This window comes from Tetrao urogallus (genome assembly GCF_951394365.1).
Source record: "Tetrao urogallus genome assembly, chromosome: 26".
Lineage (NCBI taxonomy): Eukaryota > Metazoa > Chordata > Aves > Galliformes > Phasianidae > Tetrao > Tetrao urogallus.
Window position 1 is genome coordinate 695,355 of NC_136839.1, and position 24,929 is coordinate 720,283.

At 46.7% G+C, this 24,929-nt stretch overlaps 2 protein-coding genes across 2 annotated transcripts; both read left to right on the forward strand.

The window, feature by feature from the left end:
* Window positions 1–2,428: 2,428 nt before the first annotated feature.
* On the forward strand, window positions 2,429–6,775 carry KRT222 (keratin 222; the record flags this gene model as incomplete). Its single annotated transcript, XM_079547104.1, has 6 exons — window positions 2,429–2,524; window positions 4,056–4,184; window positions 4,440–4,660; window positions 5,587–5,660; window positions 5,767–5,872; window positions 6,562–6,775. 6 exons carry the CDS (start codon window positions 2,429–2,431, stop codon window positions 6,773–6,775), a joined length of 840 nt encoding a protein of 279 aa, XP_079403230.1.
* Window positions 6,776–10,607: 3,832 nt separating this feature from the next.
* Window positions 10,608–23,704, forward strand: SMARCE1 (SWI/SNF related BAF chromatin remodeling complex subunit E1; the record flags this gene model as incomplete). The annotated part of the gene is made up of 11 exons (XM_079547177.1): window positions 10,608–10,752; window positions 10,896–11,094; window positions 12,115–12,226; window positions 15,168–15,272; window positions 17,135–17,215; window positions 18,306–18,437; window positions 19,936–20,107; window positions 21,657–21,829; window positions 22,294–22,395; window positions 22,918–23,128; window positions 23,493–23,704. The coding sequence occupies 11 exons, from the start codon at window positions 10,608–10,610 to the stop codon at window positions 23,702–23,704; spliced, it is 1,644 nt and encodes a 547-aa protein (XP_079403303.1).
* Between the last annotated feature and the right edge of the window lie 1,225 nt (window positions 23,705–24,929).

Consider the following 24,929-nt stretch of genomic DNA (forward strand, 5'->3'; position numbering starts at 1 on the left):
TAAATAAATAATAAATAAATAAAGCAAGCTATCAACTTGCAGCCGTGTAGAGGACGAAGAGAGAAGTTTCTGCCAGCAGTGCAGCGGCTGCCGCCGCAGGGGAGCGGAGCGGCTTCACCGATTTCCAAGCGCGGCACAAACCCGGAGAGGCGCTCCGGAGCGCCGCCTGCTGGACGCACCGTTGTCCGTTCTGAGCCCTCGGTCTGACTGCCGGCCGCCCGGCGGAGAGCTGCTCAACATCCGCCGTTCCGAACAAAACGAAGAGCCGGTCCACAACCCCCCCAGCCTGCACCTCCATCTTTGTGCGCGAGTCCAAATGTTGACCATTTCTGTGTGATTCACAGATAAGAGAACACACTGCGACCTCTTGTAAGCATCCATGGTGCCTCCAGAATACAAACGTTCTGCACGTTCCATCACGTCCCTTCAACGTTTGACCCAAACTCAAATTCTGATGGCAGCACAGATTTCATGCTGTGCTTCTGTTTCGCTCTCTGCAAACCCAACGATGAGCACTGCTTCGCTTCCCGCTTGGAACGAGCAAAAGCCAGGGTAATAAAAACAATCAGAGGATGAAATCAGTACGGCAAAACCACCGTGTCTGAAAGCCAACCACTACATAAAAGTCACCGTGATAAATGCCAGAGAGAAATTAATTAGAAGACTGTTATATACATGTCAGTATGAAGAGGTAATAATTGGGAGCATGTGACAGACAGCATCTCCATTGTGAAGAGAAAAGTGTGTTTCTTCCACATTCCTCTTCCAAGATTACGTGTTTTCCACACAGCCTACATGAAGAAATACGAAGTAATACATCGTGTCAAGGAATGCAGCTGTGATTGCTGTGAATAATCACTGGGAATTCAGAAATTTTTAGATTTCAGACATTTTTGTACTATTGCAGATTTCTACTTTACCTACATGCACATTAATCCTGAATTTAATACTGATCTAAAAGATAAAGTAGAATCACTTATGATTACTAGAAACCACTCAATTTGTGGTCTGTTCTGTCACCAGTGGCGAACCAAAGGAGCCTGCAACCACAGTGACATTAGCACAGAATCCAAAGAATTGACAACTGGTATTTAGACGACAAAAATCCAACATCTGCAATAAAATATGAGAACTGAAAGTTGCTAGAATCCAACATGACACAAAACCTAGTGAAAATAAGGTAGCTTAAACCTACCTTAGAGTTGCAGCAACATCAGAGCCAGATGGCCCCCTTACGCTTGGAAAAAGGGAAGGAAAAACAAAGTTTTCAGAAACAAGATCAACATTTCAGCTCTTGACACCTTTTGATGCACAACATTTGGTTTATTGGGACCAAGTCCAACACCCAGACCTCTGCACCGCACTTCAAACAGAAACATTTCTGAGCAGCAGCCCTGACTGCTTGGTGGAAGCAGAAAACATTCTGAGCCCCAGGGAACTGCAGGGCAGCTGCAAAGCACCGCTACTGTGATGAAAACTTTAAAAAAATAATAAAATTATGCATTATTTGCTTGGACACATGGGTTCTTCCTTTTTGTTTATACTCTCCTAAACTAAAAAAATCTTGTGTTTGTTTCGCGAACGTGGATCAACGAAAAAACTGACAATAATTGTTTTTAGAACTAAGTAAAAGTAGAATGTTTACGACAGCTGCCGAAAAAACAGTGGAGAACAAAACATTCTCATTCCTGCCCAGGTCAGCTGGACAACAACCAGCTCAGAGAAATCCAAGCACTACATGGGATCCTTTCACATGTGCCAGCAGACAGTCAGGAACAAGGAAGCCTTGTGCACACAAGGAGACTTTGAAGTGGAACAAGGCTTTGACTTCTTCAAAGGAGCATCTTGTAAGATTACTGCCTCTTTCCCCTCGTTTTACTGATGTATGCTGCAGTCCAAAACACATCGCTTTGTGGGTTCGTTTTCTTAGTGGAATCAGAATTTTTACTAAATATCCCACACTGCACACTGCTGAAAAAACTTCAGAAAGTTAAGGGAAGTTCTTACCATACACGATCACTGAGGCTGTAACTATTCAGCAGTTAAAACAGGCCAGGGAACAGAAAGAAAGCAGGACAGACTGCCTTCACTTCCCGCCCCCCATGTAGCAATGGCGAAAGTAAGCCTCGTATCTCCTAACCTCACACAGTTTGAGGTTATAAAAAACCCAAACTTAAAGCGTAACAGAAACATGAAGACACTGCACGCGTTCACTTCCACACACAAGCTGGGCATCCTGATTCCAGCCGCCGCCGAAGCACCAGGCGCCGCGTTAGCAGACACCTGCAGGACGGACGGCGCTCCGCCGCCCAGAACGGAGCTCTGCGGCTTTAAGAGCCGCCGCTGCTCTGCCTCCTCCCGCCGCAGGCTCTGCAGAGCCCCCCCACCCCCAGCGAGGCCGGGCACCAAACGGGAGCATGGGAGGGGGATGGAAGCGGCCCGGCTGCTCGGGGGCAGCGGGGCAAAGTATGAAACGGCCGACACCAGGAATCAGATAAGGAGCGCCGCCTCAGCGAGGACCCAGGTAATGACTTCATGCAGACACCTTCCAGAGGAGGAGGCAGCCCTTGTCCGTGCAGCTCCTCCCTCAGCCTCTGTGAGGTACGGCATTGTCTTTTCCATGCAGCATATTACGGGGGACGGGATTTTGGTTTTACTGCAGTAAGATTTGGACTGGAAGAGAAAGAAAAGGTTTTGTTTACAGCCTAAATGCGCGCTAACGGAGAGCCGTGCAGCCCTGCTCTGTACCTGCACAGCGCACTGCTGGCTGCACAGCCACACGAGCTGCACTCTGTTACCACACAGCAGACGAGAATCTCGAATATCGGAGGCGAGGTAAAGGAGCCATTTATTTGAAGAAAGCCTTCCAGCTTTCAGCACCTCTATTAAAGAAACCCGTGCCTTTTCAGGGCCTCTTTCCTAATGCTCACAGTAAAACTGCCACACTTTTCAGCAAATATAATTTGTTCTTCCATACAGATTCGTGACAGGTTATCAACGTGCAGTGCTGCTGGTTTAGGTTTATATACAAAACATCTCTAAAACCTTAAAGACTTGAAATAAAACAGCAAACCAAGTGACTGACATCAAATGCCAAGAGACTCAATCTGCAAATCAGACACGCTGTCACCCAGTAGTGCTGCAGAAGAGGGACTGCAGGCATTGGGAGCTGTGTTGAAGCACTGCTCACAGTGCTGCTGCAGCGCTGGAGCCCCAGGCCAGGCCAGGCCCGCAGCTGAGCGTGGCACGAAGCAGCCCAGCAGAGCCACAACAGCTGTGTGACAGCAACTCTGCAGGGACGAGCAGGGAGCACTGAGCGAGCCCTTCCAGAACAGCCAACTGCAGGGTTTCGCCAAAACGGTGGTGTGATGGTGGTCATTACGACAGGTTAGAATACTGGAGGGTGGGGGAAATGTTTGTAACACCTGACCTTAAAGAGTTCCTTTCCATCGTGAGCTGCGTAGACGAACTGCCACAGTGCACGTGGCTGTCAGCACACAGCATGCCAACTTTCCCTTCCCATTCTGTGCAAATTAATTAACCTGTTCTTAAAGAACAAGAAGCTGTAGGCTTGGACAGAGATGCTATTCAGGTAATGCATGGAGGTGCTTGCCCTCAAATAGCAATCTGCTCAGGCAGGAACATAATGACAGCTATTATCAGCTGTAACATATTCATGCATCCCTTTCTATAAAGCTGTTCCTAGAAACAAATTTTAAAAATACATTACAACTAAAGACCATTTCCATTGCAGTTCCCCTGCCTGCATGAAGCCAAGCCTGTGTGCTCAGGAGTTGGATGTGGGCTAAATACAACCATTTGGGTTGCACTGGAATTCCTCTACAAGAAATGTTGGGGCTGCAGACAGCCAACGACTCGCCGTGCACAGCAGGATAGCTTCCTCATTACACAGCACATAGAATGTTAACTCATCACTGCTAGCTCTAACAAATCTATGGGAATCTAAAAAAAATCCCAACAAGAGATCTTTGTGTGCCTGCTTAGTTTATTTTTATATAAATATTTTTATGTTATCTGTTTCTTTATCCCTGCAGCAAGAAGCAGCTCCAGTGAAAAGAATGGACAAAGATGCAGAAGCGTTGCAGGCGGCCAGAGCAGAGCTGAGCGAGGCCCGGCGGCAGTGGCACCACATGCAGAGCGAGATCGAATCCCTGCACGCTGTGGTAAGCGCTGCAGAGCAGCAGCCGGCTCTGGGGAAAATAACCCAGGGCCGTGTGCTTTTATCCTCTCTTAAATGATTACAGGTTTTACTGGAAAATATCTCAGCCTTAACAAAGTTTACCTTAAAAACTATTGTACTATTGTTCTTAATAATATTCTTAGAGGACTCGACATAAAAACAGTCTGACTGTTAATGACAAGTATGTACAGCATCTTCGCGGACACTTTCCAAATCTTACAAGAGTTAAATTCAACAGGAAAAGGGTTTGGAGCGCTCGCTGCGTGCCACGGAGCAGCAGTACCACATGCAGCTACAGAACTTAGAGGCGGAGATTGAATGCTTGGAGAAGGACCTGCAGGAAGTGAGGAGAGGCATCGAGAAGCAGCTGCGAGAGCACGAAATTCTCCTGAACACGAGGATGAAGCTGGAGGAGGAGATTGCAACGTACCGCAGCCTGCTGGAGCAGGAAGAGAACAGGTACTGCTGGCTGAACTCATGTTGTCTTCCTCTTCAGAACTCCCCAGTGAAATAACCGTCGCATTGTAAATACAAGAGCCACTCAGTAAAATGTGGTATTATAAAATCCTTACAAGCGTTTTCATTGTGCTCAGCTTTACCAGTTCCACACTTATGGATGTCAGACTTCTCTCAGTACACTGCAGGTAATAACGAGCTGCCTGCACGCTCACTGGAGGCACTGCTGTCAGTGCAGGTCTGTGTGGCTGTTCCTGTAGGATCACACGGAGGATCCCTTTGCACGAGGCTCGTATCACTCAGCACCACCTGAAACAAGTGTCAGTCACACATCTGGGGCTCTGCACATCAGCACGCTGTCTAACAGTGTCTGGCAGTGACACTGCTTTAGCTGCTCCTTGTCTGCCCTCCCCAGCACACTGAACACCAGCACTTTCACGTGCAGATCTGCGAGAGGCAGCTACAGCTCTGTCAGCAACAGAGGATAAGGAAATGCACAGCATCGCTTCCACTGGTACCCAAACAAAACAGGGCTCAGAGAGCTCTCAGCAGATCACTGCCTCCCTCAGATGATGCAGGGCCTTCGTCCAGCAGCCTCACACATTTGAATAAGAAGATTCCACACAAGGGACTCAGATTTGGTGCTTCTAACTCTGAAAATACACTCAACACAGTATTAATAAAAATAAATATCTCTACCTGGCACACAACCAACACACTACAACCTGTTCAAATTGCTGACAAAATTAAACAGACATTTTCACTTTCTTTAGTTTTACATTCAGAACAAGAAATCCTAATGGTTACTACAGTCAAACAGAACTTCTCATACTCCTCCTATTTTTAAATTGCCCACAGCTTGTGAAACAAGTGATGGATTAAAGTAATTCAGTGCTACGAGGTGCTGGTGAAGCTGTTTATTTTTGCAGGTACGGCCGCTCCATACCCGAGCAGAAGGGCAGGAAGCCCAGCCTCACCACGACCGCCCTCACGCTGCCTGCAGGTCGGTGCTCGCCGCCCCTTGGGCTCACGGCCTCCACAGAGCTTCAGAGCTGGGCTGTTGCCACCCCCCATCCACCTGCATGGCACATCTGCGTTTTCTTTTATAGATGGAGTAAAGAAGCACAAAAGTGACAAGATGGAGTTGATGACAAAACAAGCAGTCCTAGAAGGAAATATTATGAAGCAAAGTGCTGAAGCTCATGGCACTATAAAGTAAGATAAGCATCAATTTAAGAAAATATTTAAATGTGAATCTTGGGCATTACAATTCGCTCTCTGATTTTTCCTTTCTTTAGTATCCACACAGCTAGGAAGCTCCAGAGTAGCACTGGTAGTTCAAGTTCTATTGAATGGTGTGTTTTAACAATAAATTAAAAATTAAACATCTCTTTATTAGCATTTACTTCCTGAGCTAGCAATATCATGACACTGCTTCTAACTGCAATTTCTGTCAAGAATGAAACTATTAATACATTTAGTTAAAGCTGAAAGTAAACGAGCCCATGCCGTGTCTGCAAAGTGCCTCTGGGGCGTTTCTACACACACAAATTCAGGCCTGGCTCTATTGGGAAACCCCTCTGTTCTGCTGATTACTATAGAGGGAAGGAGAGCCTGGCTGCTCAGGGGGCATCTGAGGGTTGGAATGTTTTATTCTTTCTCCTTGGAAACAAACTATCTGTTCAGATCAATGGTTTTGTATCCAAGTCTACTTAACAGCGTACAAACAAAGCCACACTGAAATGTCCCCTGGACTGGGCTTTCCAGAAGGAAGCTGTTCAAATTCTAATAAGCGAATAAATAAATCAGAACTCTGGTTACTCAGTGAAACATTTTAAAAGCAGTCCCGAAGTTACATGTTGCACAGCACCCACAGGGTTGAAACATGTGCTTTACTGTTTCAGGACAGAAAAAGTGGACGAAGTCATTAAGCAGTGGGAAGGCTCTTTCTTCAAGGACAACCCGCGCTTGAGGAAGAAATCCGTTTCACTGCGCTTTGACCTGCACCTGGCAGCGGCCGAGGAAGGGCACAAACCCAGCCAGCAGAAAGCCCTGCCTGCCATCGAGGTCAGGCTGGTGATGAGGCGCTCGTGCAGCATTCCCTCCATCACACCCTAGCGCTGGGCACAGCAGGCCGGAGCCCCCTGCCGCCGTACGGCCCTGCACACAACGCACAGCGGCGGGGAGAAGAGAGGAGAGGCAGATCCTGCAAAGCCTGACTGCCTCCGGCTTTCTGCTCCGGGCGCAGGCCGCAGTTCTCTCATCGCTGTTGTTTTGTAGTACTTCTCCAAACATTAAAAGAATTACACTGTAACTTTGTACCTCGCCAAGAGAACTCTGGGAATGAGAACCACATATTTCATTCTCTTCTTCAATACTGCATATGCATATTGGCTGATGAACCATTCCTATCATAATTGTCATACTTGATAGATATTTTAAAACACTTTCTAATAGAAAAAAAAAAGTGACATGCAACAACGCTCTTAAAACACACCAGGTATTAACCAACAATTTTCTTTCAAAAGTGAATAGTATTTTTAAGTATTTTTTAGGCAGCAACTGAGCAAAAATGTCTCTCCCCTATGACCATGAACACATTTCTCAGCAGTGCCATTACAAACAAATAGCACTGAGCTGTATGGTTCTGCTGCTTTTGAAGCAGGGATTCCCACTGAAAATCAATCACTCTCTTAGCTCACCTTGTGCATCTGCAAAACGACTCCCAGCCATATTGAGAATCAAATTTAAGGAGTCAAGCATCCATTTTTAATACCGATATTTAATTCATTTTATGAGTAGTTGCAACGTGAATTTAAATACCTTCAACAGATTCCTCTCCTGACAAATCCTAGGTAAAACTGGCCCCTGACCCAGCACACAGCAGATCACTGAGCTGCCAGGTCACGGCCACTATGGCTTCAGTGGGACGGACAAAATAAGGGCTGCGTGTGCTGAGTCAGAGCTGCCAGCACATGAAGTGTCCCTGGAGGCAGCAGGCAGAGCAATGGGCAATGCAAAGCAGAGCTGGCAGTCCTGCATCTGCACACGGACAGAAACCAGAAATGGAACCCCAACATGCTTTATGAGACCACGGGACAAACTTCAAACGAACAAAACAGAGTAAGGACGTTTGTTTACAGGGATTTAAGGAGGTCAGAAACTCCTGCTGGGATCACTGGAACTATGGCGGCTCAAAACAAGAAAACACACAGACAGAATCTGCGGGATCCAAAGCAGCAGGAAAGAATTGACTGCAGTGTCAGTGAGTGCCATATGACTCAAGGCACGTGTCACAGGACTGGCACCACAAAGTCCTCCGCCGTTCAGTTACGCTTCTGCCTTTTATCAACAGCAAGAACGCCATGTTTACGTTGCCCACGGTTCTCTATCTACTGTATAAAGCTGGCTAATTATCGTTAACCTTAAAACTGATCTGGTGGTGTTAATACCTGAGTTGGCATCCTGAATGTAACAGCCTCTCCTGGCATTTTCACTATGCAGCTTTTTTTTGTGCTGTACTCTATATTTCACAATACTTGAATTTAAACTAAGTTTTAATTGCTTTAAGGCACTTTAAACAGGGATACAAACTTACCAAAGCAAATAGCAGTACAACAATAAAAATAATAAAACAGAGTTTGCCCATGCTGCTTTGTGAGCTTCAGTGTGTCTGTCTTGGGGGGTCTGGGTGGCAGAGAACACAAACTAAAGCTGTAGGTAAGAAAATCCACAACCCTGCATCTGAGCACTTTGCAAAGCTCCCTGCACTATAACTCCAACTCCCCGAGGACCTCTACCAGCACGTGGGAGCTGTGTGTCCTCCTACTAGACAATCTGCTGCTAATTCCAGCCAACCTGACAAGATCTCTGCGTGAGTGCCATACCAGGAACAGATGATGGCATCTGGCTTACAAAGCGATGATCTAAAAGATAAGCTGGCTGGCGAAGGTAAAGAGCAAGTAAACATGTAACAGAAACTTGGTTGAACACATAACCTTACAGCTCCTCTCACGCAGGCAGAGCTTGCACAGGCACATCGCCATTACCATACACACAGAAAGCCCTGGCAGCTCCACAGTAACCAAAAAAGGAAAACCTTACCCACAGACACATTTTTTCTTTGGCCAGTGAGCGCCCACTCACTCTTGGACCCCAGTACTCAGTTCTTGGGGTTTCTCTTCCTCAGCCTAACTCCAAATGTCTTCCCTTGTGACACAAACCTCAGCAGCACAGTACAGAGCACAGACCCGGCCTTAATCTTGCAGTACTATCTAAACATTATTTTAGAATATTGGTATTATTGTGCATTAGTCACTCTCAGTTGGGAAGCTTAAGCAATCAGAAAAATTGCAGCCTTTAACTGCACATTACATCACCCACACACCTGACCTCGCCGTTTCTGAAGCCGTCTCAGTACAGCAGCAGCAGCACAAACACATCCTGAGCTATCCTGCAGTGAGAGCTGTATTCCATCCCCACAGCAGTAACACTCAGCTCAACAGCTCCTAAAACACACAGCTTCTGATTAAAGCTGGAAACCAGCTGTAGTAACTCAGCTGTACTGTTTTATGACCACGAAACCTGAGGCTAAAAGAAAAAAACACTGCAGCACACAGTAATAGCTGGCTTTGTTACTACAGCACTGCAGGCAGCCCACCCTTCCCTGATCAAAGGGCTGCTTCTCCACATGGGACTGCCTGACACAGAATTCCTCCAGCATATCAAGAACTGCTGCTACTCTCAAACTGATTCAAATATGCACCCTGGTTTTAACTTCATTTTCTTCCCCTGAAGTACCGATACCAGGGAGTATCTTTTAAGTTACCTGCAAAATTGCTCTTTTCAAATTTCTTTGTTGGCTCATAAACTACCCAAACCTCCGCAGGTGTCAGTGTGAACTATAGGTGGGTGTGCATGGGCACAAGAAGAGCCAAGTAAAACCAAGCAAACCAAAGAAAACAGTAAATTGCTGACCTTGGAAATATGTACAGCGATTCAGAATTATTAGCATGGAACTGCATTGAACATTCCAGTAACTTGTGCAAATTTAATGCAACATCGAACACAATTTAATTTCATGAACAATGCAATGCAATGAATGCATGGAGTCAAATCCAAGACAAAACAAGGCTATTTTTCACTTCTGTAAGTATTTTATCTTTACCTTACAAACGTTCTGCCCAAGTGAAGCTGGAGGACCAAAAGGCTGCAGATTTGGCTGTTGGAGGATCTTTTCAATTGTCATATTCCTTCTGTTGTCAAATGCAAGTCAGATTATTCTGTGTAATACCACAAATCTCCATTAGCACACTGTGAGCAGTGGGGGCAGAGTCATCTCTTCACGTGTCCATGAAAGCGTGCTTACTTAAGAACAAAAACAAAGCAGGCCAGGCTGCAGGCACCAAGGACTGCAGCACCTCGGCATTACGGCCAGTTTGTTCTTCTCCCCTTCCATCACCCTTCAGGGTTACACAGGCATTGTTTGTTTGTGTTTAAAAAGAGCTGTTTCTGGTGCCTTTCCAAGGGCAGTCATGCTTTGTTTCTCCTCGTGCACCAGGCCCACCACAGCCGTCCGTTACAGGCACAGGGGTCGTTATTTTTCAGCCGCAGGACAGTTTTCCAGTCCCCAACCTTTATTTCACCTGCAGCCTCTCACTGACAGCTCCGCGGTGTAACCGATCCCAGCGGAGCACGCGGTGCCATGCCTTGGCCTCGGGGCGCTTTGCAGCACCGCCGTCATTCGGCCCTTCTGTTGGCCGGCCTAACTTCACGCCTCGCGAAGCCGCCATTGTCACCACGTCGGGTAGAGCTATTCTAGGTTCCCCAAACAGCCCTTATTTCGCCCGGTTATGGGATTTTTTACGGGATTTTTTACAGGATTCACTCAGGCCGGACGCGCGGCGTCGCCGCCTCAGATAAAAAAGGCGCGCAATGGCCGCGAGGCACCATGCGCGACGCCACCCTGCGCCGCAGATTCGCTACCGGGGAACGTGGCCACATCTCTGTGGAAAGTGCTGAAAGGAACGTGGAAGCGCACGGCTCCCGCCCGCCCTGCGCCCTGGCTGTGCTGGCTGACGGCACGCGAGGCTGCGGTCGCGGAGCACAGCGTCCCGCCCGCCGCCCCGGGAGCGCGGGAACGCCGCGCCCCGCCCTCGCCCCATCCCGGTCTCGGCGGGGTGAGGTAGCGTTCCCCGCAGATTCGCCACAACACCTTCCGCTCTCCTTCCCCTCTCAGCGGAGCGCGAGGCAGCCCTCAACTCGGCGGCGTCTCCGAGGCGAGCAGGACGGACCGACCAGCCCTCCGTCATCCGGACACCCCCGGGCGGGAGCAGGGCGGCGGCCGTGGCGAAAGTGCGGAGCGGTGCGCGCAGGCGTGGTGCTCGCCGCCGGCTCGGCCCGGGGAGGAACAAAGGGAGCGCGGCGGCGGCGGAGCGGTGAGTGCGTGGGGGCGCGGGGCGAGCGGGGAGCTCTCGGTGCCCCTCGCGGGGCGGCTCTCGGCCCTTTACACCGGACCGAAGGGGCTCAGATGGGCGCTGCTCGCGCGGCGGCTCCGCTCACGGCCTCCTCCGGGTGGCGCGGCCCTCGCGGTTGGCGGGCAGGGCGGCGTTTGCAGCTCCGTGCGGAGCTCCGCGCCGAGGGCCCGGCTGGCAGGCCGGGTGGCGGTGGAACTTCGCGGAGTTCCTGGAGGAGAAGGGCCGGGAAGCGGGGCCGGGCTGCCGAAGGGCTCCCTGCGGGCGGCGCTCGGCGCGACGTGAAATGGCTCCCGGGGCGCCGGTTCGCGAAATCCGGAACGTGAGCGCCGCACAGCCGCGCGTTTCGTGCCGCGGCCCTTTAATTGAACTCGTGGGAAGCGCGGCTGTTTGGGCAGAGAGAGCTTTTGTTTCCGGAAAGCCTTTTGTTTTCGGAACTGGCGAGCTTTTGGTAATTGTAATGAATGGACGGGTGGTGGAAGCATCGCAGGCTGGCATAATGCTTAATGGGGTGGTGTTCTTTTGTCTTTCAGAAACACAAATATAATGTCAGGTGGCTGAAAGTTTGCCTTTCAAAATGTCAAGTAAGTTTTCAGACTTTTCTTCCTTTGGTGAATGACCGATGTGGTTCAGCAGGCTCTGAGGCAGTGCCCGTAGTCCTTGTACACAGAGCAGCAGTGCTGCGCAGTGCTGTGTCCACGGCGCTCCATGCTGTCTGACTGCTGTGCCCTCTGCTCTCGCTGCACTCAGCTGTTTCTGACACCTGCCCAGAGGTCTCAGGCACTGCTGCAGCCCAAGCGTTTGGTCTCACTGCAGATCTGACTTTCACGGCTTCTGCTATGCCCTGCTTTGTTCCTTACCCTCATCTCATATTCCTTAATCTGCCAAAATAAAAGACCAGCAATGTAGCAGTGATGTGTTTTGTTTTCTTTTAAAGTTTCTTCTGTCCTTCGCTGTATGTTCTCGTTAAATTGTTTGCCACAGAGGATTCCTTTTAAAGAACTCATTCAAATTTTCAAGGATTTTCTTTGCTTACGTTTATATTTTAACAGAAAGGCCATCTTATGCTCCACCTCCTACCCCAGCTCCCGCAACCGTAAGTACAGTGATTTTTCTCGTTATCGCAGATCCCTGGTAGCAGAGCTGTTAGTGACTTACTAGAGCCATAACGATGGAGATGCAGCACTTCCTGTGTTGGAAAAACACACTTGTTGTATTTCATTATTATGATACGCGTTGTTTGAAATCCTCTCAATTTCAAAACAGTTTGTGAAAAAGAAGTTGAATAAACTGGTTTCATCTTAAATTCAGCGTCTGCAGGATCTGGCCTTTTTTATCAGCAGTCACTGGAATTACTCACCTATGTGGCCATTAAACTCATGCAGACAGTGCTGCCCATTGCCCTAAAATGGTATTTGCAGCATTTGCAATGGAATACTGGAATATTCAGGGACAAGTTGATACACTTAATTCTCAAACTCCGCGCTCAGTTTGTACACAAATAATGAGCAAAACCGTATGCATTTTTTGTGTGTCCAACACATTTTCAGTGGAATGCAATTGTCTGTTGTATTTGGTCAGAAAAAGGAAACACTCACTGATGGTAATGTTATCCAGATTTCATAAAAATACTGATATTTTGGGGTCCACTGCATGATAAATATCCTAATTTATAGTAAAATGGTATGGAATGCTGGTTAGGAAAAGATGAAAATGATGTCCAGTAGTGCTTGTGCATGTATAAAAGCAGTCTGAAATACTATGTGCTGTGGTTGGAAAAGCTCCTGAAAGCAAACACAGCTCTTGTTTTGGAGGCAGAGAACTCATGGGGGAAAACATGAATGTGTGGAACAAAAGAATGAGTAAAGGTGCTACAGTGGAGTTCTTTTGAAATCTGTTACCCAAGAGCTGTCATCCCTGATCTCCACATCTGGGATGGAAAGTGCAGATGCAGTCAGGTGAAATGCAGTGCTTTCACTTCACTGTGCTCTACTTCACATCAGAAGAGGCCCGAAAGTGATTGCAACGTGTAAAGAACAAGTTAAGCTTAAAAAAGGAAAAAGAAAGAAATCATTGTGTTTTGCATCATTTATTCAGCTTTCATTTTGACATGACTTAGTAGATTTGTGCTGTTAGGAGGAATGTGTGGCGTGTACCTTACCTGTACCTTACAAGTGAATCCCTGCATCAGGAGCTGTGCCTGGGGCACAGTGTGGGCACAGGCACTGCTGAAGGGTGGCTGCAGAGGCCGTGCATCCTTTAGTCGAGCTGCAAATCCCCAGCAGTTCCCAAAGCCAGGTTCACGTTTGCTAACAGTGGTGTGCACTGCCTGTCTTTCCAGCACCTTTTGTGTTAACTTGAATCACTCGCAGTCCTTGAGATAACCAGTGCTCTGTAAAGAGCTGCAGAGCAACGCCTTCTTTACCCCTCCTGGGCCGGATCCTGAGCTCAGCAGGGTATCACCAGCTCTCACTGACCGCAGTCTTGCATCTGAAGTAACAGGTGGTGTGTAATGCAGGGTGGTTGCCTGGTAGCACGGAACTCCTGCTGATTTCTTTCTCTGCAATGGAGGTTCGCTGTCCTCAGACTTTAGTGAGGATGTTACAGTAATGCTGTCATGTAGTCAAATGGCATCATTTTACACAGCAAATGTCTGTGTCATCATCAGAGGCATGAAAACTGAGTCAGTGCCAGCTGCTGCCATTGAGCTTAAGTTTGGCAGTGGACCATATGGCTGGTTCTTAAAGGGTGCTTTTGTATTATTTGTTCAGAAATAAACCAACTGCAGCACGTGCACATACAATTGAAAACCTTGCAAGTCGATATAGCTTGGCTTACAGGTTCTGTTTGTTGTGTGTTTGCATCTGTCACACCTTGGATCCTCAAACTTAATCATAGGGCTTTTGCAGCTGTAATGTAGAGTGGGAACAGTGAGCACAGCGCCTTGAAAGGCCCTGCAACGGCCTTACCAGAGTGGCTCTCAAGTGTGAGACGGTGCAGGTAATGGGTGAACCTGGTGTGGTGCTGCAGATGCTGCTGGGGCCCCGGATGGGAGCAGTGCTCCATCGCCGTTCCATGCCTGGTCTGCTTTATTTGCAACACCATTTGAATTCTGGATGACGAAAAGAGCTTGTTGAAGTGCAGGAGTGAAATTCGCAAGAGAAAGGAGAGACAGTGAACCTCCTGATGTTTGATTGCAGTCCCTGCTTACCCACCATCTGTGTGCTCAGAAAATAGGTTTTCTCAGCGTTACCGGAGGTGAGAACAAATTGGTCCACCTGCAAGAACGGATGAAGATGTGTTTGATTAACTGCTGAAACGTCTCTGATTCAGTGGTGGCCTAAGATCAGTTTGTGGTTTCTAACCTGCAGATTGCATTGCAGCACTTCTTCAGCCCCGCCAGTCTGCAGTCTCCTAACAGAGCGGCGTCTCCATGCATCGTCCTCTCTTGGTTTTTCTAATCCTTACAGTTCTCCAAAGTGTTTTGATTCTGCAAACCACCAGTAAGGTCTTCTGCTCCTGGTGTTGGTGCACAGATGGTGCTTGGAGAGACTGATTTGTTTGTTTTTACCCTGTTTGTTGGCAACGTCCTGTTGGTGAGAAGTCAAAAGGATGGGAAAAGGAGGAGGCAGAGATTTTCGCTGTTGTAGTAAATGTTGACTTGGGGAATTTTTGCCCCTATACTGTGTGCTACTTTGCCTTCTAAGTTTGGATATGAGACTCCTCTTGAATTTCTTGGTGGCTTAAGCTTGGAAATGTGATCGGGACTGATGGACAACTTGTGACACGCTTAGCAGAAGTAAAAGCACTAACTTTGGACGTTTGTAGTGACACAGCTGCTAAAGAATCCTGTTTCCTTGATAGCTTTATATTGGACTAAATTCTGTGTGTTGAGAAGATATCAACTGCTACACCTCATTTGCTTGTTTAAATTCTGATTGCTTTTGCATGCCATATTGCAGTTCATTTTCATTTATGTGTTTTCCTCGTTTGATCTCATTTCTCATTCGTGTTTTTGTCTCATTTGTTTCCATCAGCAAATGCCCAGCACACCAGGGTTTGTGGGATACAATCCATACAGCCATCTGGCCTACAACAACTACAGGCTGGGAGGGAACCCGGGCACCAACAGCCGGGTCACGGTAGGAGAATCAACTATTACATCATCCAGCAAACAGCAGGCACTGCCCAGAAATGGCTTTAGAGTTAGGTTCTTCTGAATCTTGGCTGCTGCCTCGCTTTCTAGGAACAAAAGATTACTTCTGATTTTCACTCTCCATCCCTACCCCTTCCCCTTCACTTTGAAACCCTTCACAAGCGAACGGACTTCTGTTCAGGAGGGGGAAAGATGTGGGAATTGTGTGATGCAGGACTCCAAGGAGACACTCCGTGGTCTTCAGTGGCCGCTGCACGTGTAGGGAAGGTCTGTTCTGCAGGTACTGATCCCTGGGGGGAGGGAACTGCAAATTTATACAAAAATAAGGAGGGATGCTTTGCAGACGGGGGTCGTTGACAGTAGTAGCATCACACTGTTGAGCTGTGCGAGGAGTGTGAGCCTTTGTTTTCCTTTCCAGTCCTGGTCTGGTTTAAGTGTGTGAAGTCCAGTTCAGAAACAGTTGTTTCAACAGAAGTGTAATGATATAAAATGGAATCAGATATTCTGTTTCTGTGGGTGTATCGAAAATGGACATCAAATCCATTTCTGATGGAGGAAGTGAAGTGAAGTGAGAGGTGACACTTCCTTCAAATACAGAGCAAGTCCTGAGCATCAGGTGCAGTCAGGAAAAAGGCAGTGGAGGCACAAAATGTTCTTAATTAACACGACAGCAATAGAGTAAATCCCTATTTAAAGAAAAAAAAGTTCCTGTAATTATCATAACGAAGTTTTTCGTTTAAGACTTTCTTAACTTCAAAACATCTGCTCAGTTTAGGACGTGGTATAAGAAGTGATTTGTCAAGGAACACATACAGTGCCCTAAGTGAAGAGTCCTCTTCTTGTGCCTCTTCTATAAACCTCCTTTCAGACTTCATGAGTCCTTCAGGCTTATTGAAATGCTTACAGAAGAGGCCTTCCCCATACAGGCTGGAACTCGACTGATGTCCTGTCTGACCATGTATTTATTTTCCTAAGCAAGATGAAGTTAGGTTTGCTCTGAGAACTCTCATTGTTTCTGTACGTCATAAGCATACACAGCTTTCTGTGCCATGCATATATCAGTATATGTATGGTGTCTTGGAACTCCTGTTAATTTAAAAGCATTAAACAGTTTCCGTTAATGTTTTTCAAACCCATCTGTGTGTGTATCTATGTATACATTTTGGTAATGCATATACTCCATGTACATTATCTATACCTATAGTTCTGTATGCACTGTTTCATAGAACTTCATAAGTTCAGCAAAAAAAAAAAAAAACAACTGAAGAGGAACAATTGGAAAGCTGAATACAAGGTTGGCCTTTATGGCCAATTTCAAATATTTGCTTAATCTACTCAATCCTGAAAAAGTTCAGAACTGCTTTCTGCTTTTATGAAATGGTCCCACGGTGGTAACTGCCCAATGGTGGGAGTGCTGTGGGAGAGCTGGTGGGCTGTGAGGTTGTGGTGAGGGGCACAAAGCTGCAGGAGTCCTGTAAGGGATGAGCAGGGCGTGCAGCAGCTCTCCATCAGCAGCCCTCCTCCGTGTCTTCTTACTTAGCACGAGGTGTTCAGCACTGCACAGGCCGGAAGGAAGATCAGAGCACACAAACATGCAGAGGCTGACATGGATCATTGCAGCTTGGAGGCAGATAACGCCTCCGATGGATGGATCAGTTGCAGAGGGGGATTTGCTTTCCATAGCGAGCAGTTTAACAGGACTGCTTGTGTGCCTGTGCACGGGCTCGGGGGGTTGGTGCTGCATTCTTGAATAGGGGGTGTGTTTGTCCTTTCAACTGTGCGAGAGTAAATGCTTCCCCAGAGCACGTGAGCACATTAACAAATGGGCTTCTTCATTTTCTTCCACAGGCTTCCTCTGGTATTACCATTCCAAAGCCCCCAAAGCCCCCAGACAAGCCCCTGATGCCCTACATGAGGTACAGCCGGAAGGTGGGTATGGGTACAAGTAATAGTAAACCTTGTACATGCTAACAATTCATCGCTGTTATTTTAGTTTCAACTTTTAAACTTTTACTCCTAACAGCCTGCACTTTCCTTTAAGGGAATTGTAAAGTACAGATGCATTGCCCTGCAGAATAACGCAGCACTGTTCTGTTGTTACGGTTGCCAGTTTCTGGGGGGAAAGGTTGTCTCTAAAATGGTAATTTCCTACTGCTGTCCGCTGACAAGGATCCACCCTGCCACATTCAGAACTTCCTGTGACTTACTGAGAGAACTTTTTGTATAAAGGAAGTGTTCCTTGCGGTATACTGGGCTTGGTACAGTGCTGTAGCTGGACTGAAGAGTAGCAATGAGTGGACTTTGCATGTTCTCCTTCACCAACCTAGCCTGTGGCAACGGTTACTTCGCTATTCTCTGAACTGTTTGACAGAAAATAGGAGAGAGACCCTTGTGGAGTCTGAAATCTGATTGGCATGGGGAGGGCAGGTGAGCCCGTCTGGAGCGGGTGAGCCAGAAGGAGATTCTTCACTTCTGGTTCAGTATCTTTACCAGCGTATCTTAGGCCAAAAAACCAGCAGCAAAAAAAAGTCAAGTGGCGCAGCAAGAAATAACACTGGCAGCTCTCTCCTTGTTTTTTCCCTGTAAAGTTAGAAACCTTTTTGGTGGAGTCAGAACTTGTTGGAACTCAAATTGATCAGCAAGACTGAAAAGTATTTTGAAATGTTGCATTCTGATCTGAAAAGCTCAGTGCTCTTTACCGTAATCTGCTGGATGTGTGCACTCAGTAGCACTTCTTTTTCCCAGAGATGCAGCGATGTGCATTTGAGAAGAGAATTAAGAGGGTTAAAGGCAATATTCTCATGAAACCAAAGCCGTTTCAGCAATTGCCCGTTTCAGTAGATGACCTCCTACTGACTTCCTGCCCCAGAAAATAACCGAGGTAGTTTAGCCAGGCTCATTCCTAACTTAATCCTGTTTTTCGTGGTGGTTCCAGAAAGAACACTGAGATGACAATATAAAATGTTTAATTTGGAAGTATTTAGATATCATTAGTAAAGCTCCAGCTGTTTCTGTTAAGGTCTGGGACCAAGTGAAGGCGTCCAATCCTGATTTGAAGTTATGGGAAATTGGCAAGATTATTGGAGGAATGTGGCGAGATCTCACTGATGAAGAGAAGCAAGAGTATTTGAATGAATATGAAGCTGAAAAGGTAAATGGAAGAAATCTGGGATGTTTATTACAGCTGATTCTTCTAGGAGCTGGTCTGAGAAGAAAAACCCATCTTACCCTTGCAGTGGTGTATGAGGCTTTCACGAGACCCCCTGTATGTAGCTTAATGGAAGTATGTCCTGACACATCTTTTAGATTTTTTTTTAATAACTGTACATCAGCTGTGACTGGTCAGTTTTTAGACCTAATTCAAAATGAAGTATTTATAATTGAGTGCCGATTTTAACTGTTTAATGAATGGATTTAATTGTACAACATCAGTGTTGAAAAGATTGTCTCAACACCAGAATCCTCTTTCAAAACTAGTGCTCTGCAGCTGCTGCTATTGAGGCATGAACGTGCTCATAAAAGACTTGCAGTCACGTAGGGTTTGGTTTCCATGCTGTTACCTGGTGTATCTCCACGCTGTGGCTTAGTGTTTTGTTTCTTAGTAGAAAAATTGTACCATTTTTTAGGGCTTTCTTGTGTTTTTGTTTTTCATCTTCGTGACAAAAGATGACAGCTACGCCTTTCTCTAGGTTGGTAAGTGTTGAGGACTTCAGCGGACTGTTACTGTGATCCTAAACTGCAAAGGGGAGTTTGTCCACCCGCTGCCTTGTAGTCAAACCCGGTTGGTGCCCAGCCTGATCAAACCTGAGCTGTTTTATTCCGAGTCAGTAGAGAAGTACTTCCCAGCTGGCTGCTCTTAGATGAAACAAAATTAAGGAATTCTATTTTTTTGACTTGCTAACAGTGTTTAGATTGTAAGCTCCTTGGGGCAGGGGCCATCTTGCTTGCATTTTTCCAGTGCCCAGATAGGGTTCCAGTCCTAGTAATAAAGAAACTGACGCTCCTAGGTATTGGTGCCAGGATTGTAGATTATCTCGTTTTCCATTGGAAATACCTCAGATCTCTGTACAAATTGTAGACCAGGCAAATTCTAAAAGCGATGTGAAAGAAAGAAATTCAAAGAAAATATTTCAGAGAAGGTGAAAACAGTGATGCAGTCCTGCTACCAGTAGTCTGGCTGCAGCACTCTGTATCATCCCAGTGCAGGGATGGATCAAAGAACGCAAAGGCATAAGTTATTTGGAAACTGGCTCATGGCATAACTGGAATAAAGAAAGAGAAGAAATCGAAATAAAAGGCGTAGTTAAAACTCCAGAGAATTACTGAGAATATTTTAAGTCAACTCATCTTTATTTTACCAGAGTTCATTTGATCAATGCCTTGTTCTGAAGTTTGACTTCAAACAACAAAAACAAAGCGTTCTTAAGACCTCTTAAGCAGTCAAACACACCTAAAAGCCCAGCGGCAGTTTGGCTGAATGATGGTGGAAGAAGTTCTAATTTGTGAAACTGAAAGCTGAGGGCATCTGGTTGTGTATCAGTCAGATAGCGCAGAAGAGATGTCTGTGTAACTGCCTGTGAGTTGCACCTCATTGTGTCGGGTCTGAAATTGCCCAGCGGTGCAATCAAACCATGTTGGTCACGTTTCAGATTGAGTACAATGAGTCCATGAAGGCCTACCATAACTCTCCTGCATACCTTGCCTACATCAATGCAAAAAGTCGTGCAGAGGCTGCGTTAGAAGAAGAAAGCCGCCAAAGGCAGTCGCGCATGGAGAAGGGCGAACCTTACATGAGCATTCAGCCAGCAGAAGATCCAGATGGTAAGCAGAAAGCAGTCTGCATGCGTGCAGGGAGAAAGTCATCACAGGGCTTGTGGCATAAGACGTGCCAGATAGAACATTACTTGTGTGTAGCCTTCCCAGCGCTGAGCGTGACTTGCTTTTATTTCTGTACCTTCAATATTAATTCCCATGGTTCCGTTTTATTTTGTAGAGCTAACAGCTGACCTTGTCTCACTCCCAAAACCTAAGGTGACAAGCCAGTGATAAATCTTCCAGCCCTTAATTGTGCGTGAAGTAATGCGGACAGTTCAAAAGAAATCGGTCTGCTTAAAACTCTGTAGTGGCTTTTCACAAATGAGTTACCAGATGATGAGCTGCTTCCTTTAATCCAGTTTGAGTGGAACCCTGCACTCAGCAGAAGCACGTCGTTCTGATAAGCTGAGCTCTCGCATGATTAGGAGCACCTGAACTTCAAAAGTTCAACAGATGTCATTTGAGGTTGTTTAGAACAGTTTTATCCTTGCTGTTGACAAGTTGATGAGAAAATGCTGGAAGTTTATTTGACTGCAAGGAAATGCACCCCACCCAGCAGGAAAAATTCCGATTCGTGCTGTTAAGGGCTGCTTTTAAATTCATGACCCAGCATGGACTTGTTGAAACCTGAGGGTGAAAAAATCTGCTCAGTTACACCCTGAGATAAAGGCTGTGGCAGCAGCACCTTCCCATGTGAGGTAACTGCTGAACTTCTGTCAACACGTTGAGTGCCCCAAGCAGCTGATGTTCTGGGCTTTAATTTCTGTTCTGCAGTACATGGGCCAGAATTAATGCAGGCAGAGCCAGCTGTGCCAGCACCAAGCTGGATCCGCTCACATTTGGGATGAAAGGCAAACTCATTCCTGTGGCAGGAGCGTTGCTGCTGTGCTGCCCTGTGTGTCAGTAGGATCGTAGGGGCTGTAGGAATATCGTGAGAAGAGAAAAGAAGACCTTGTGTTTGTGGAGGCTCAGATAGCAGTTCTGCTATCGAGAACCTGACTCTGCTTCCATTTTCATTGTAGTGAAAGGCTTGAGCTGCTCGGGGCAAATGCAGGAAGGCGCAGCGCAGCAAGTCTTGACTTCTGCAGGCCAGAAGCTTTGAGTGCTGCTGGATGTAGGAAGAGAGTTGTGTAGCTTCAGATGTCAGCAGGAGTCTCCTCTGTTCGTATTTTACGTTTGTGTTTGTCTTTTTCAGTGAATGTTGTTCTGGTACCACAGTTAATCAGAAATGGTTTCTTTATTCAGTGCACTGGTAGCTCATCTTAATCTGGAGACTTGGAAAGCACACGATAAATAACGAGGTCAATCCAGAGCTCATCTGTGTGGGAGATGCATACAGAGCAGCAGCCATAGCTGAGGCGATGCCATTCTGATCCTCACACCGCTTTTTTCCTCTCGCTGACGTTCCTTAGTCAAATATTTTAGTATGAACTTCATGACACGAGAAAGCAGTGTTAGGTTTTGGGTTGTAATTAGTGGTGACATTGGTGCAGACTCGTTAGCCCAGTGCTTACTTTGGGGAATTGCAGCGCTGTGCTTCCAACTCCCGTTTCAGATTACGATGATGGGTTTTCGATGAAGCACACGGCCACGGCTCGCTTCCAGAGGAACCATCGGCTCATCAGTGAGATCCTGAGCGAAAGTGTGGTTCCTGACGTCCGCTCCGTTGTCACTACAGCTAGAATGCAAGTTCTTAAACGCCAGGTTCAGTCTCTAATGGTTCACCAGGTAAAGATAAACGATGGAAAGGCAGCGTGCCAGGCCCCGCACCCTTCGGTCCCCACGCTGTTCTTGTTGGGTGTCTGTGCTCTGTTCGTTCGTTGGGTTTTCTCAGGAGTGCCAAGATGTGAGGTTTCACCCCGTGACCTTTTTTACTGAGAGTTACATTAGGCTGTATGTTGTTCTTCAGGACACCTGAAGTAGCAAACCTGTAGCTCTTCATTATTACACACAACCTTTCTCTGTAGGGGGTAAACGTGCAGTTTAATGGATTCAGTTGCTTATGACTGCAGTCTCTTCAGTGCACAGACCCATTTATTGTTCAGACTTTTTTACTTCTTGGTGTATGTTGGGTTCTGGATCAAGGAAAACTTTTTGCTGCAAGGATTTAAACACGGCTGCATTTAATTTTCAACTGAATGTTGTTGTCCATTTCTTCAGAAGTAAAGCAGCTTCATTTCTTACATTTCCAGCGTAAACTGGAAGCTGAACTGCTGCAAATTGAAGAGCGTCACCAGGAGAAGAAGAGGAAGTTCTTGGAAAGCACAGAATCCTTCAACAATGAGCTCAAAAGGGTACGAGTCTCCTCCACTGTGAGCAATCTGCTGGCTACCTGCTCATGCAGACACTCTGCCCTCTTCCTTTCAGTTCAGTATTGAATTGTTTGCAATTAGATGAGTGCAGTGTCCCAGGTCTGCTGAAGTGTGTGGCAGTTGGAAAGCACACAGCATTTCTGTGATCCCTGCTCCCTTGGTGTCCTGCAGTGGTTGTGTGCAGGCAGTGCGCCCTGCGAGCACCTCCAGGCTCCTGGAGTTCCAGCTCAAGGAAAGGGGCCTGGAACCACTATGGGGAGCGTATGCTGTGTCCTAGGCTGCATCCAGAGCCAAGGTTTAGATCACTTATCTAGGTTTTTTTTATATGTACTTGTTGCTACTTCTGTAGTTTCTGAAGCTTTTAATGTAAACTTACTGGAATCACAAGTCATTGTGCACATATTGCTGCACATAGAGATACTGAGCTAATAACTGAGTTTTCTTGATGTTTTGTCTTTCACAGTGTAACTGGGGTAATAAAAGAGGTTTTTTTTTAATTGCTAGCTATGCAGTTTGAAGGTGGAAGTGGATATGGAAAAAATTGCAGCTGAAATTGCTCAAGCTGAGGAACAGGCTCGCAAGAGGCAGGAGGAAAGGGAAAAGGAAGCAGCTGAGCAAGCTGAGCGCAGTCAGAATAACACAGCAGCTGAGGAAGAACAGGCAGCTAACAAAATGGAGGAGAAGAAAGAAGAGGAGAGCACTCCAATGGAGACAGGTAACCACATTTCAAACCACCTTCAGGGACCCCGAGGGATCAGTGTTAAAGTACTCTGCAGAGGCTGTGCTTGGCTGGGGGGTGCCTCAGGTTTGTGCATCTGATTCTGGTGCATCCAGCTTAACGAGGCACATTGCTTTCTGTGCCCCAATCCTGAGTGCAGGCAGCTGCAGGAGACCTTCAGGGTGCCATGCAGGACCACACAGTGGGCTTTGAGAGCTGTGCCTCTTACTGCACGTACTAAGTAACAAATAATTGCTGTGAAATGCTCTCATTTATTACAAGTTCCATTCCTAAATTCTAACTGCGCTGCCTAAATAAATACATTGGTATGTAAATGACACTGAGAAGAATTTTGTTACAGAAGAGCCTCACCCAGAAGAGAGCACAGAAAGCCAGCAGAACGGTGAAGAGGGAACATCTACCCCTGATGATAAGGAGAGTGGCCAAGAGGGGGCTGACAGCACTGCAGAGGAAGGAACCAGTGACAGCAACACTGGTTCAGAGAGCAACAGTGCGACAGTGGAAGAGCCTCCTGCAGACCCCAACACTGAGGAGAGTGAGAAGAAAGAATAAACAGTGACTTGTTTCGTGTGTGTCCTCTTAATGAAGTACTGGTTTGATTTCAAAATGTGCTAAGCAGCTTTGTATCTGTACTGCCTGTGCCACGTGTCTCCCAAAGAACTGGGGTTTGGTAACACCTGTTATCAGCATAGTAACCTAAAGGGCGTTTTGGGACAGAGGAGCTCTTAGACAGAAAACATCTCATTCCTCTAAGCACAGTGGTGGATATGTATCAAAATAATTGTTTGCAGTTTCTTCCCCAGAACGACAGTTTTGTTTCTAATACCAAAAATCAGGATTTCTCCCCTTTCTCTGACTAAATTATCACAGTGAACAGAGGTGGATTCCCGAGTGCCTGAGTGCAGTTATCCTGGAGTAAGCGACGCTGTGTCCCAAGGATTTTTTCTGAGATGGGGGATCACTCACAGCAGCCCTTGCTTTTCACAATTTGACTCTTTATTTGCTACTTAGATATCCTAACAGGAGCAAAGATCTGGCAAAGTGCAAAGCAGGAGAGTGCTTCAGTGTCTTACTGCAGTCACAGCGCAGTGACAGGCAGCAGCTCCTTGCTGTGCCCTCCCAAAACCTCAAAAAAAAAACCCTATCAAAACTACTGCTGAAAGTGCCCCATTTTGTCTGTGTGAGCAGAAGCTCTCTGCAGAGAACTACAGACACAAACCGTTTGTTTCCAGCTGCAGGAGAGCACACGCTGTGCACGCCTCGGTAAATAGTGTGCTTTGATGGGACGGGGGGGGTGAGGTGGTCGTGTTTTTCTAAATCTTTGGTTTTTTCCTAATGGTCCAAAAAGAATAAAATCCAACAGTCTTGTTTTCTAAACTGACAGTGGTCTGGTTCTTGTCTGAAGGCACTGCTGTGCTTGCAGGGCTTTTATCTGAAACAAAAACGTGGAATCCATTGCAGACATATTTGGTACTGAAAGCTGTGCTGCAGGAGCACCTCGAAACCAAAAACTCGGAGCTGATCCGGGCTGCCATTCGGATGCTGTGACCAGAACTGGTGAGAGCTGTTGGCTTCAAGAGCTGCTGAATGGGGGAATCGGGGGAGGAAATAAATCCTGCAATGAAATCCCTGTAACGAAATCGTGGCCTTTTTGCCGGCCAGCTTTTAGCTGCCTCCTTCCCAGTGATCAGCAGTCAGTTTCTATCACCCCAAATGAAGTGGAACTTCCACCCCGCAGGGCTGTGATGTTTGTGTGTTTACAAAGCGTGTGATACGA